This window comes from Melanotaenia boesemani, chromosome 4, assembly GCF_017639745.1.
Source record: "Melanotaenia boesemani isolate fMelBoe1 chromosome 4, fMelBoe1.pri, whole genome shotgun sequence".
Taxonomy (NCBI): domain Eukaryota; kingdom Metazoa; phylum Chordata; class Actinopteri; order Atheriniformes; family Melanotaeniidae; genus Melanotaenia; species Melanotaenia boesemani.
Genome location: NC_055685.1, coordinates 27,888,280 through 27,903,267, shown reverse-complemented (window position 1 = coordinate 27,903,267; position 14,988 = coordinate 27,888,280). Strand labels below are relative to the sequence as shown.

The window sequence follows — 14,988 nt, the reverse complement described above, 5'->3', positions numbered from 1 at the left end:
CTCGTGCTGTTTTTCTTCTGTGTCAAAAATTCTCAAAAACTTTCATCAAGTCTCAAACAAGTCACCACTGCTGATCACTGGCTTTGGTTCAGGTCTGGGCCATCTAAAATCCATCAACATTTCCTCTGTCTTGGTGGTGTTGAGGTGCTGTTGTTTAGAGCCACACAGTACCACAAAGTCCTGGATCAGTTTCCTGTACGCTTCCTGTTCACTCCTGATACAGCCCACAACCGCAGTGCCTGCTGTGAACAGCCTTTACATGTGGCAGGACTCCAAATTATATTGAAAGTCTGATGTGTACAGAGTCAACTGGACTGGAGAGAGCATGGTCCCCTGCGGCACTCTCAGACTGTTGATTACAGTGTGAGACTTGCAGGCCCCCCAGTCACCAAAGCCAGCCCGAGATGTAAGCAAAGCTACCACTTTCAAGTGTTTGAAATGTCAAGATATCTTGATTTAGTGAATAAATTAATTAAAAAAAACACACACACAGCTAATTGATTTTAAATTAAAATGGTAAACACACAAAAAAATGTATTTTAAATTATTTTATTGATGGTTGTCATGCAAAAAAATACTAGTTTAATCAATTCCTGCTGCCTCTTTTTGATGGTGAACGCACTTTTTAGTGCCACAGAGCACTATGAAATCTTTTAGGTAGTCAAACATAAGAAGTCAAGGACAGTTTTACTGGTTGTTTACTCTAAATGTGTCTTATCTGCTGATGTTTTCATTTCCTTTCAAATATAAATTCAGTAGCTACGCCACACACATACATCACACTGCATGTTAAAAAGTGCAGATTAATAATAGACCATTTTTCTGAATTTTCTTCCTCATTATGGTGAAAAACCACAAAAAAAAGTGATGCCAGTGTGAGATCAGCCAACTACGAAAACTGCAGATGAATGGGTGTGTTGCATTTACAGTGTAGAAAATAATCAAGTACTAGTAAAAGTTAATAGAGCAAAAAAACAAAATTATTTCACTGTAATATTTAGTGTTGTGCATTGCATGCGTGTCCCGAGCCAGACCTCCTTCTACCTCTGCCCCCCCACCCCCCACTCGCCTCATCAAATGTACTTTCCACCATTTTTCGGAACTTGTCGAGTACGGACGAAAGTAATTTATGACGTAATAAAACCACAAGCAAGATAACTTTTTTTTGCTGCATTTTCTATACTGTTTTGTCCGTAAATGAAACATCTAATGTAGTGTGTCACCATTAGCATCAAACGGTGTCCGTTTGCCGCTAACGGCATACAGTTTAGAGTAACCATTGTTTCTTTAGATGTAATGTATCCTGGTTGTCTTTAGGTGAATGTCTCATTACACTCTCTGTCATTTTGCTTCAAAAATACGTGCTGCCATTGTTCACTAGCCTTGTATTAGGAGGGAGGACCAGGCACTCCAAGAGGGGGGAGGAGGCCGTGATTCACATGAATGTACACCAGCTCACCACCAGACTGGCTCGTAAACACGGGGCTGGAGATTAACACAGTGAGATGGTGTGTGGTGTCATGCTATGCTCCAGATTAAATTACACCTCTAGTTCATCACATAGCGATTTTTTAATTCCATCAATCCAAATGATGAATTTCCACTTATTGCTCCTTTAAGGGCTGGTGGTGCTGAAGCACGGCCTTAAAGGGGGGTCCTCAAATTAAATAAAGGATCAGGCCGACTCTGCCTATAGTCCCATCTCCATCTAATATGACCATGGCCTGGGTGTAGAAACATGTAATATAATACATTTTAACAGATCCTATTCTACTATGTTGATTTAACTTTCTTGTGAAGACAAGGCAGTTACTGAGTTTATACTTTAATGAGACAGAGAAAAATTTTCTCAATAGTGCATATAAATAAAAATAATAATAATAATAATAATAATAATAATAATAAGAAGAAGAAGAAGAAGAAGAAGAAGTAGAAAACAAGGTATAATCATAACTTTTAAAGATGGGGGTATAATCTACAGGTCTAATAACATAAATATGTTCTAAAATGATCATTTAGTCCAAAGAGACTATGAGTTAAATCAACATTTAATATGAAGAGCTGAGACCGCATATAAAGGCAGGTGGAAAAGGCAAATCTGTAATCATGCTCAGATCCTTTTAGCTAAACATTTAAAAGGACAAGTTTTGATATGATAAATTCTTGTTTTCTGATCATCACGTTAAGAACGTTTCCCAAAGTTGAAAGAGATTTCAGTGTTTTTCTCAGCATCATCGCCTAATTCATAACCTAATTGGGATCATTTTCTCTTTCAGTTTTTTAAGTATTACCAGAAATGGATGTTGTTACATGAACAGAAGCACCACAAACTGTTATTTATACTTTTGGAGTGAATTACCTTTGAGTCATTTTGATGCCTTAGTGGAATTCCTACCTGCTGTGCTCAGCGGTCAGCTCGGGCGGGGTGAGTAATCTTGGGAATGGGAAACAGCATCATCATCTGGAACCTCTGTCCGCAAACCAGGAAGCACCTGGGGAGCTGAGAGAGGAGGAAGGCTGAGCTGGGCTGCTTGTCCCGGCAAAGGCGACCTATTGTGTAGGAGTTCTTTTTATAAGTCACATGGAAAATAAGGGGGCATTCTCAACAGGAAGGGAACTGATGAAGTTACATACCGTACAGATCAGTCAGGCCAACAGTTATTGCCGGGTGAAAGAAAGCTGCGATCAACAATAATACAGATTCTGACTAGCCATTATGTTAAGAAGCATGAAGCAGGGACGGACTCAACAATATAACTGCAGCAAAGCAATCAGACATGAGATGAGGGATTTTTTTTTTTTCATTAACAAGTAGATTGATATTTCTTGGAAGCACAGAGATTTACTGAGCGGTTTAATGTGCAAAGCCAAAATTAAAGTGGGACATCTAAGAAAGCACTGAACACCAGATTCCTGATGTCTAAAATGCCCATTTTCTTATGTTCTTGTGTATCGACTGTAGTTTTACCAATGATACATTTGAATTTTATGAGAAAGAAACAGCTGCAATAAAATACTTAAAACCTCTGTAAAGGTTTATTACAGCTAAATGAATCTTAACTCCCTCTTCTATCTCTTTTAGTTACCAATGATGAAACCATTGTATTTCTTGTCAGTTGAACCTTGACCATCAGAGAAAGAAATTGACCTGTTGCCCTTGTGACCCAATGACATCACCCTTTTTATCGCCCTACATACTGTGTCAGAGACAGAGTGGAGTCGAGTCCTGCTAGCTGAGCTGTAGGGTTCTGCCTGCCTACTTCCTAAATGCATTAGCTGTCCTACAGAGCCGCTGATACACTGAAGCAGTGCTGTTAGAGTGAGACAGCACGTAGTGGTTCAGACCATTCATGTGTAAGGGAGGGAGGAAGGGAAAGAGAGCAGAAGAGCTGCAAAGACACGCAGGAAGAAAGGAAAACATGGGTCTTGTGAGGAGAAGCTTGAATGAGAAGCAGGTACAACACACATGTTGTTTATGTGGCTCACCTGGAGTCCACTGTTGCTATTTGCAGGTGACAATAACAAACCTGTTAATGAAAAGAGGGCTCGGAAACGGATGGTGGGCCTCTCTGCTCATCAGTGATGTCACAAGCCCAGATTAGACCCAACCATATGGCACGCTGCCTGCTGTTGCCTCTAATCCTCTGCCACTATCCAGACATCTCTCCACTGAACACAACCTATCTATCTATCTATCTATCTATCTATCTATCTATCTATCTATCTATCTATCTATCTATCTATCTATCTATCTATCTATCTATCTATTTATCTATCTATCTATCTATCTATCTATCTATCTATCTATCTATCTATCTATCTATCTATCTATCTATCATAGTGCTGAATGGATTGTCTGTTGTTGTTTATTATTGTTTGTTGTTTCCAGGATCTGTCTCTGTGGCTGCCTTGCGGCTGGTCCAGATTTCACATTTGTGTGGTTCACTGCTACTTTCTAAGTGTGTGTATGTGTGTGTTTTGCTCGTGTTATCGTTCGTGGGCATTCACACAGCAGACACAACATGATGTAACACCTATTTGTTGAGTTCATTTACCCACAGAGTTTTTCAATGGGCTCTTTTTTACACTGTGTAGGTGGTTTCAGCATGGAAGAAGCTAAAGAGGTTACATTTAGATCATTTTTCCAGATTTCTGAAAATGTTTACTTTTTTCACCCCTAATGATGCCAATTAAGGCAGACTCTATTCTGTAATGTTTTATTTTTCTCTCTCGCTCTCCTTTTTCCCTCTTCTGTCTTCATTGCCCTTTGGAAAAAATATTCTTTCCTCCAAGTATGACATGCTGGTTTCATCTGGATTGAGGGCTACACTCATTGTAGGTGACATATTTAGAATCTAATACATACCAAATCCAAACACAGCCTTGAGTTGTGTGTCAGGATTGATTGTATGTCATGTGAGCACAGGGAGTGTGACGTTTAAACCTATTAATTCATTTGAGGGATTAGGCTTACATGCTGAGGGATGTCAGGCTAGTTCTCTGAGCTATACATGGGACTGAGCGGAAGTTAGAGGTTGCTTTTGTCAGCGACTTCATCTGATCTCCTTCCTGAAACTACCCACTCCACTGAGTACTACATGGAGGATTATTCATAAGCCCTTGACACAAAAATCTGCTTTGAGGATTCAGAATACAATAAGAGTAATAGTCACTGATATTTTTTATAATATTAGATCATTCGCATTTGCTGTCTATTGTTACCTGGCACTTACAGTGTTTGATTCCATGTATACGTGATTTAAATCTTTGGGTTTGGGGGGTTTTGTGTTCTAGCATTTCATATTCATTCTATACAGACATAATAAAGATGGTAGAAATCTAGTAGGAGATCATTGCTGAATGTTTTTTTCTGTGTTCAAATAGCACCTTGATTTAATGACTATAAATGTGTCCTTTGTACTAGTTTGTCATTTCCCTTAAATGAAAGCAGTAGTACCACACTTCAGTTTTTAACAATCTATATCAACGTGCATTCCTTCTTTTCTTTGTTTTTTTCTTTCATTTTTTTAATAGAAATGCTGAATCAAAGTGTCTGCAAAAATGTATTGACAAGTTTAAATATTTGATCTGAAATACTCTCTGGTTTATTTGTGTATTAATGCAAATTATGCAAACTGACATAAAAAGTGGTCAGTTATTTACCTTGATAATTAATGTCTTCATTCGTCTTAATTAGCACTTTTCTTCTTACAGTTTGGGATTTATTAGGCCTGCAAGCCTGAAGGCAACACGGCATAGCTTAGAATCTTAGTAAAAAGCAAATAATGTAACTTTTATTTTATCTATATCTAATTCAATAGACTCCGCAAAGACATTATTTTCTACCTCTAAAGTCAAGACTGACTTTGGTGTTTATTATTACACAAAATACATTTTTGTAATCATTTTCAAACATGACTGGAAAAATCCTTCTATATTTCTCTTTGTGTTTAAGCAAGTTTTATATGCTTAGATTTTCTACACAACATATTAGCATTAAGTATTATCCTATTTTAAAAAATATTTTACTAAGTTTTTAATTACTTTATCTTCATCCTGTCATATTTCTAAAGATATTCCTTTTTGAACCTCAACATGAAATGACATATTTCTTTTGTCAAAATTGTCCTCTGTTTATTTAACCAGTCCAACTATAAGTATCAACATATCTGCTTTATCATTTCTCATATTTTAGATAGATAGATAGATAGATAGATAGATAGATAGATAGATAGATAGATAGATAGATAGATAGATAGATAGATAGATAGATAGATAGATAGATAGATAGATAGATAGATAGATAGATAGATAGATAGATAGATAGAACACAGTGGAAGGACGTGGTTTCATTAAAACATGTTTCTATAATAGGCACATCTTAAATTAGCGGGTTAAAATGATTTTTTTAACTCTCATGATGGATGGAGATTTCATGACACATTATAATAAATAATATTATTATTTATGGTAGCTTTTTTTGTCCACATCTCCCAGGCATTTAAAAAGCAGGGTTTTGCATTGATTCAGCACTGCATCATCAACAGTCACAATCCCTCTGTAGACCAACTGACCTTCTCTAAATGGTGAAAGCATTTCTCATTTATCCATAATTTATGGGTCCTCTATGATCCCTGTTATAAATATCCCTATTTCCACCACCTCTTTACTGATTTTGCGAGCTCAAATTAACACAAATCACCAAGAGACGATTCTCCCACCCTGCCTCACTAATAACCAGCAAAATTATCCCCCAGCCTGCGAAGGTAAATAATGATGCAAGCCTCCTTCAAACGCGTTTGTTTGACCAAATTAAAACCATTGTCCGAATCCTTTCAATTGGCTGCATCATCCATTTAGAAACTTTGCTCAGTAAATGTGAAGTGGAACCTGGACATGAAATGCTAACGGCAGAGGACACGCCATGAGTAATGGCTGAATCAAACACACCGCAGTAGTAGGGTTTCTTATTTACCGGGGCCGCGGGCGGAGTCACAGCAGTCACAGACGGGGGCGGGCTTTTCTTGCCATCACACGTCACCGGTGTCCAAATATGGTTCGTGACGTCACGCTCCGGAGGTCCCGTTCACATAAAACTGATCGGCCGGAATCCCCTTGGAGGAAATGTAGGCACAGACGCGCACGGGGCTCTTCGCTCGCCCGTATCCAGGAACAATCCACTTTTCATTCTTTAGGCAATAATAATCACTTTTAAACGTCCACCATGAAAGTCTCCAACATAGACTGCCGGCGTCTGAAGAAATTCATCAGGAAAGAGTGCGGGAGCTGCCTTATTGTGGATTGCCGACCTTATTTCTCCTTCACGAACTCTAATATCAAAGGCTCTGTCAATGTTAATCTCAACTCTGTGGTGGTCCGGAGATCTCGAGGAGGGCCGGTGCCTCTGCAGTTTGTCATCCCGGATGAGAGAGCCCTGTTTCGCCTTCGGGAGGGAAGCATATCGGCCATCGTAGCTCTCGATGACCGGACGTCCCACTGGCAAAAATTGAAAAAGGACAGTGTAGCACAAATAGTAATAAACACCCTCGCGCATCTAGCGAGCGGGGCAAGCATCTGTTTCCTGAAAGGTGAGAACTTAGAAAAAAAAAATCTGCTTTTTTAACCTGAAAACTAGAAAAAGTTAAACATGGTGGGTTTATGCTGGAATAAAGTCACTTTTCCAAATTATACCAGACATTTGAGGCGTGTGTTTTAACCTGTTTTTATTCATTAATCTCAACCCTGAGTTAACTTTGTAACTAATAGCTGATCAATTTGGGAAAACGTTTCTTTCCCTCCTCTATAATATAAAAACAAAAGATTTCATTATGACAAGTAGCCTTTAACGGGAAGTTATTTTATGCTACATTTCAAGAGCTTAATAGTCTACTTTTCCCCTAATTGTGGATCAGCGCTTATAATGTTATTTCATAATGTCGTTAAATCACGTTTGCCATATTATCCTGTGTTGGGAGCAGCCTACATTTTTGCTCGTACTTCTTACAGACATTAATGTCCTGCGTGCGTCATTGGAGCGGATGAGTCAGTGCAAAAGAAACGCAGCGAATCGGTGGTTCAACGACTTTTTCTTTGAGACATGAAAATCAATCCCCTCTACTCGAACATCTTCTTTTAGCTAAATAAGTTCCTTAGGGGTTGTTAAGATGTGTTGAAACGCGTCTGTCACGTCTCCGTCCTCAGGATGTTGCCCTAAAAGGATTACCGGTCCTTTAGAGAGGGCTCCTGTAATTAATTACGTCCCTATAATCAGGTTATAAAGGCTATAATCCGCGGTGCTAAAACTGTTTCATAAACTATGTCATTTCACAATATGTGTCAGTGCGTAGATGGTGTTGTTCTAAGCTTCTTTTTTTTTAAAGTGTGTATTCATTTTCTTTTCTTTTTTTCCCTCTTTCTCTCAGGAGGATACGAGAACTTCCACTCTCAATACCCTGAACTTTGCACTGAGGTGAAAACCATTGACCAGAGCGGAACTGAAACCGAGAAAAGAGTCAACAGTCACAGCGAGAAGCTCTCTCACCACAAACCAGATTACGATCAGGTATGGAAACACCCCTCAAGAAAAAACTACTTCCCTCCATCTCTCCCACGCATGCCACACAGAAACGGCCAGGTGTTTATTTTTAACTCCATCAGAGACTTTTATACTTGGCATCAAAGCATTTTCTCAATATAAATATGATATTCTGTGACATTCTCTGCGCCCCAGTCCTGTTTTATATTCGGTACGAAAAGAGAAGCAGCCACTCAGTGATGCCCAGCTAAAAAAAAAAACACTTTCATCTCTGACCTTTCCTCTGTGTTGCCCACTGGAAAAAATAAAACATGAGGCAGATCTGAAAGATTTCTGTGGCTAACATACTGTGGGTTATTGCACCTAATGGCTTAAATAAAAGGGGGGATTGTTCCTCCATTTCCTTGAGCATTTAGTCTCCAAATGAACGTAATGTTCCAGTGGCAGATGCTTTGATATTGTGGCTTAGATAATGGGTGCATTTTCTCAGGGATGGGTTGGTAAAGGCAAATCCATCAAGGTTGGTAGTCATTGTGTTGTGTCTTGTCAAAGGGTCGTCTTTAAGCCCTCACACACTCATATCACGTCTGTTTTCTGCCTCCTCTCTGCCCTCCAGGGTAAACCTGTAGAGATCCTGCCTTTCCTCTACCTCGGTAGTGCCTACCATGCCTCCAGACAAGACTATCTCAGCGACCTTCACATTACAGCCTTGCTCAATGTGTCACGCCGGGACCAGCAGCCCACCAAGGGCCACTATGACTACAAGTGGATCCCAGTAGAGGACAGCCACATGGCTGACATCAGTTCTCACTTCCAGGAGGCCATAGAGTTTATAGGTGAGTTACAAGGAATGCTCACGCATGCTGTATTTTGTTTTTATTTTGTTATTACATAAAGTAGCTGATTCACAAAGAGTGATACTGAAGATACTTCAGTCATTCAAACCAGAACAATGGGAGTCTTTTCTTGGAAGAATAAGAATCTTAGCTTTTGTGTATTTCTGGTACCATATTACCCAAGTTGTAAAAATACCTAAGCAGAGTTAGAATAACTCCAACACGAAGGTGCGTTTATATTTGAAAAGCGTCTTCAAATGAAGCTCCTTGTATTACAGCTTGTCACTTGAGGCCATTCACAAATAGAAAGCAGGGCTATAAGAAACCCTGCTATAATCAGTTTAACTTGATCACCAGACTTCAATCCCCCACCAACACATCCAGCCAGTCTTCCGTCAGTCAGGATTCGCTTACTTCCCTTATTTCCTTCCTTCCTCCCTCTTAACTTGCAAAAGACACTTCTGTACCATCATCACCTCTGAGGCAAAATCACACTCTTCCGGGCGTGGTCAGTCAGTGTGACAACTGGATGAGATGACTGTGTTTAGCAACGGTCGGGTGGAGGAGACTCACGCAGTTGTTTATGATAGCTGGGTGGAGCATGAAAACTAGTTGACTCATGCACAATAAGAGAACATGTTTGTCCCCAGGAGGTGGGAACCACTGATGGACCCGAGGCCAAGCAGGGCAGCTAATGTGTTACAGAAAAAAAAAGGCTGTGTGTGTGGGAGAAGGAAGAGGTGGTGAATAACAGCAGCACCAGCATGGATATACACAAAGTACTGATGATATTTATAGCCAGGCATAACCAAGGACAACGCTCACCCACAAGCAGCTTTGCTGACCTGTATTGGGCGGCAGTTATTGTTGGTATTGTGTATTGTTTGGACATACAGGCTCTGTGTAAGCTTGGCTATTACATAAGGCAGCAGATTTAGCCTACATTTAGAGAAGGCCTCTGAAATTCATCGGCCACGCCGAGTGATTAGACATGCTGCGTGTACAAGTAATTACTGCTGTTGGTCCTACATTAAAATCAGTCAGGAAATCTGAACTGTGACCTAGTGGCTGATGTAACGCTGGGGAGGAGATAATAAATGTTATTGACATCCTGAAGGATGTCATATCATCTTCAGCCAAAGGATGGTGTTTAAAATACCCACAGCTAGTGTCCCTCTCTCACTGCATCCTCCTCTCTAGGATGTTCATGATTCATTCATGCACTTTATCAAAGATCAGAGCTGTCAGAAATCAGTCATTCGCCTGCAGAGGCTCTCAATAACAGACAGAAGTGGCCCTTGATGTTTATGTGAAACAGAAGGAGTCGTGTAGGTGTCTAGTGGCTTTTGGCTAGTCTGTTATAGATGAAATGGACAGAAAAAGAGACATATAGGTGTTTACAGGACCAGTGAAATCTGGAAACATATAGAAAGGGACATTAAGATAGATTAGTGAAAGTATATTGGCGAAGGTATTAAAGCTTACCGATAAGCATATAGGCAAGCAGCTTTAAATACGAACACACGCGTCTGGGCAACAGTAAATGCGGCAGCAGCACCCCCACAGCAGTGCGGGGAGGGAAAAAAAAGAAAGAAAATCATGAGCAGCTGCGTTCTGTGACTAATACAACCTAAAAAAAATGTCTTTGTGTGCAACACTTTAAACTGGTTTCAGTTTGTGTGTCCTAGTTTGTCCGTAGTGTTATGCTGTAATTACGGTGTTATGTGTTCAGACTGATTAGTGAGTAGGAAGAGGCAATGATGACATGGTGAAAATGTGATGAACTATTGTTTATAACTCCCTGCTGACCTGATCTGATGGTAACTTTAAAAATGACAGGAATTAAAACATGACACACTATTGCTAACTTGTTATATTTTCATTTTTAATTCAAAATTTTAAAATATTTTAATTGAGCTCTGGACAACAATTTTGCTGATTATAAAGAAGAAGAAAAAAAAACAGATTATTAACACAAATCTAACCCTTTTTCTCCTTGTAGATCATGTAAAGCAATCCGGAGGGAAGGTCCTGGTACACTGCGAAGCAGGCATCTCACGTTCTCCTACCATCTGCATGGCTTACATCATGAGGACCCAGCAGCTGCGGCTGGATGAAGCCTTCGACATCATTAAGCAGCGGCGGGCAGTCATCTCACCAAACTTCAGTTTTATGGGCCAGCTGCTGCAGTTTGAGTCAGAAGTCTTGTCAAACGCTCCGACTCTCAATGCCACACCTGAACCAGCCACTCCCTGTGTCCCAGAGTCAGCCTCCTTTTTTGCCAATGACTTCACCACCACCTTTAACACCAAAAACTTTGAGCCATCCGTGTTCACCCTCCCTACCTCTTGCCTGCAGTCCCCAGTCCACCACCAGTTCAACCTGAGCCCAATAACTGCACTGCCTTAAAATGAACTGTGACTGCTTGTAGTCTTACTTGAAGATATAAAAATCAATGCTCTCTGTGTGCCTGGTGTTGAAACCAGCAGAGCAGACAGACTGGAGATCAGCAACAGAAGAATTCAAGAATCATAATAACAGTTTTCACTTTACAGGACTTGAGGTCTATTAAATCCATGGACCGCAGAACTGATGCTGTTTTCCCGTCTTCTGTACTGCAGCGATGAAACAACACAGCACAGTGATAAACTGCAATATACATGCCTTAGGTTGATATTGTGATTTATTTGCCTATTCACAAATACGGTCAGGCATTTCAGACTAATTTATTTGAAAATGATGGTGTTTTTTTCAAAAATGTGTATATAAATATGTGTTTAATAAATGTTTTCACTGCAAAAAAGTCTTTGTATTTAGTATGGTTGTCACTTTTCATGACATTGGATTTATATTCCTACTTACAAAAATGAAAAATCATTAGTTTTGATTTCCTGTCTTCAGAGAATATGTTCTGCCTAGACAAGAACAAGCACAACAGAAGAGGCAACAGTGACACCTGCAGTGACTCTGAGTGGGTCTTTATCAGCAGATTCAGATAAACAGCCTCCTTTTCCTCATTTGGAGTCACACTCCATACACTCGCAGTTTTTGGAAATCTGTTTTGTCTAATTAGTGAAAAATGTGAAGCATATTTTTTAATCAGTCGCACAAGATTACAGAAAAAAAAATCCACAGATAAAGAGGTAAAGCTAAAAATGAGGTAAGACAGAACAACAACGTTCTCTTACCACCTTGTCTAAGGATGACAACAGTCTGTTATATGAAATAAATGGATGCCGGGAAAAAGAAAAAACCTTGAAATTAATAAAACAGAAAATTTTGAAATATAAATGAGAATAAAAGACAAAAAAAGAAAAACAAATAGCCCTGTAAAGCCCCAACCAATAAATAACTGACATAAAATTTAATTTGAAACATCTAGTTCCACATGAGTTTCATTTGAATCCTCTCTGATGCATCCGGTCACATCGGTCAAATTTCCTTTTTTAAACAAATACCAACACCAATGGAAGATGAACATTTCACTTATTCTGTCTTATTTTGTGCTTCACAGCCTTTTTATCTTCAGTGGTGAAAGGCTTGAAAACAGTTTCTTTCCTGTTCAAGCAGATATGCATTTCTCACAGTAGACATGGGAGGAAGTGGCCTGTGTTGTGATTGCATCTCTGTCATGTTTCCCATGTTGGGAAATGATCAAGACCATCTTTTCTCACATCAGGGGGCACCCCAGTGATTTTGCACGGGGTGTTGGTGTTTCTTTTGAAGAAGATAGTGATCTGCCACACTTTTTGACCTTTCCTGCACGTGTGAGAGAGGTGCTAACAGAAGCCTGAAAGCTTCTCAGCAGCAGGGGTTTCTGTTAGGGTCCAGTTTTTCCAAGTCTCTCCTGTAGCGGATCCATGCATTGATCTCTGCCACTGTAACAGTGTGCCACCAGATGTATATGTACCTTCTTCACTACATCTTGAAACCAAACTTGTGAGATTTTGTAGCACCATAGATGTGACTTTCCTTTGAAAGGCACCATAGTTTTGTCAACAACATGACATTCTTCAGGTTGTACACAAAGAATGCCTTGGTGTAGTTTCTCTAACCATGGCTTGAGTTTCCCCAGCTTATCTTTTATTGCATCTTCAGACACATTGAGGTTGTCCTGAAAGTGGATCAGCATTGGCTAATTCAGGAATTGACCCCTTGGCATCAAGTCTCAAACTGCAGGATACCTTGTCTCCATCTCCCAGTACGTTGGGCATCTGTGCTAACCCCATGTGCATGCACATACCCAGAATGTGTTCAGTTTCTTGGCATTTGCGTTCACTGACTTTCCATTTGTCTCCTATAGCATTTCCTCAGTGACAAAATCTTTGAAATACATGTTTGGTGTCCAGTTAAGCCTGTCTTCACAGTCTTCCTCAACAGATTCTACAAACTCAACACCTGGAGGTTCAAAAGGTTTTTTTTTTTTCTCACTGATACTCCTTCATTTTCACTTTGCCCTTTGTTGACTGCTTTGGGTTTGTGTTCTTTGTTTGTGTTGTCTCTTCTTCTGGGACATCTGGATCTTCCTCATCATTACTATTTGTGTTCTCTTCCATTCTTGCAGGAAGAGTCCATTCCTCCTCCTCATCATCATCTTCATCTTCCCCCTAGCTGCTCAGTAGCTGCTCATTTACATCCAAACTTATTTTAAGAACTTATTCAACACTGTATTATTATTATTATTATTATTTATTTATTTATTATTTTTATTTATTTTTGGCTAAAAACTTACACACATTCAGACACATTAAACAGATTATTGTGAATTTGTTTGGTATTGATCAGTTTTCAGTGAAAATCAGTAAGCAAGACAAGGTTACTAGCAATGGCACCATGGCAAATTACAGCATAATCATGGTACAACAACTTGCATATTCTAAATGTGTGGTGTACCAAATTATGTAATTTAAACATTTAATCAGTTAATTTAAAAATTAAGAATGTATGTTGCTTGATGATATGTATAATTCATGAAATTCAATGAAATGACTGTTTACTGTTTTAGAGTTACATGACCTAATATTCCTGCTGTATCAAAACTGATGCACACATTTTCAACACGTTTTTACTAAAACATGAATTGTGAAATATTAAGTAATTTCACATTGCAACAACTCAGTAACTGTTTGTATTGATGTTTCAGTAAAAGTTCAAATGTTTTTCTTACCTTAACATTTTCAAAATTGCCCAAGTTCTTTCTCAAACACTACGAGTATCTCATTCCTCAGTAGTAGCAGTCTGCTAGAGGCTGTGGAATACCCTCTGGTGAATTAATGACTGCCTCCTGGTGCCTAATCTGTGCACTGCATGTAAATAATTGTATACAATGGGTTTTTGAAGAAAAAGTATAACACTGATGATGTAGAGGGCTCAAAAAGTCATGTATCACATTGGCGTTATAGCGTTAGAAGAAACAAGACAAACACAAAAACACACCAACTCTCAGATTCTAAACATTACATGTATCTTTATGTCTGTTTAATGATGTATTTAAACATATGTCTGTCTTGCCTGCCTAAACAAAGGTTAAACAAGGGTTTATAAAGGTAAAATAAATCTTCAAACATTTTATTTACATTTATCTGTTACATGAATGTACATGGCTTTAATGTGGAGTAGGTGAATGTGCTTTTTAACAAAAATCGAAATATTTTAATATTATTTCATGCGTTTTTTTACAAGATATATTTACAATATTTATATGATCTTTTTATAATTACATTTCAAAATAATGTTGGTTATTTGCAATTAATATGTTATGCTTTTATTGTAGTAAGATTTCACAATTGAGCAACTTTTTCAGTGACCTCTAATCATATTTCCAAATGACTTATATAAAAATAAATTAAATAAAAAGAACATGAAAAATACATTATTTATACCAGAGGGAAATTACAAAGTTGTGGATTAAATAAAATTTTAATTAAAATTACGTTATAAAATACAAATACATTATTATTATTATTATTATTATTATTATTATTATTATTATTATTATTGTTGTTGTTGTTGTTGTTGTTGTTGTTTCCATAATAAACTAAAACTCTAGTAATTGAGAGATACCTGAACTGAACTGCAACAACTTTCTTTGGCGCCCAGAAGAGAGAAGACAGAATG

General features: G+C 38.6%; 1 protein-coding gene across 1 annotated transcript; it reads left to right on the top strand.

The window, feature by feature from the left end:
* Positions 1 to 6,633: 6,633 nt before the first annotated feature.
* Positions 6,634 to 11,669, top strand: dusp5 (dual specificity phosphatase 5). The gene is made up of 4 exons (XM_041982201.1): positions 6,634 to 7,088; positions 7,923 to 8,062; positions 8,652 to 8,871; positions 10,874 to 11,669. The coding sequence occupies exons 1-4, from the start codon at positions 6,725 to 6,727 to the stop codon at positions 11,278 to 11,280; spliced, it is 1,131 nt and encodes a 376-aa protein (XP_041838135.1). The 5' UTR covers positions 6,634 to 6,724; the 3' UTR covers positions 11,281 to 11,669.
* The last annotated feature ends 3,319 nt before the right edge of the window (positions 11,670 to 14,988 follow it).

What these genes read in the sequence shown, in the direction of transcription:
- dusp5 (XM_041982201.1), top strand. Translation starts at nt 6,725, where the DNA reads ATGAAAGTCTCCAACATAGACTGCCGGCGTCTGAAGAAATTCATCAGG. An exon ending in AAGCATCTGTTTCCTGAAAG is followed by an intron (nt 7,089 to 7,922) that starts GTGAGAACTTAG and finishes TCTTTCTCTCAG; the next exon opens with GAGGATACGAGAACTTCCAC. An exon ending in ACAAACCAGATTACGATCAG is followed by an intron (nt 8,063 to 8,651) that starts GTATGGAAACAC and finishes TCTGCCCTCCAG; the next exon opens with GGTAAACCTGTAGAGATCCT.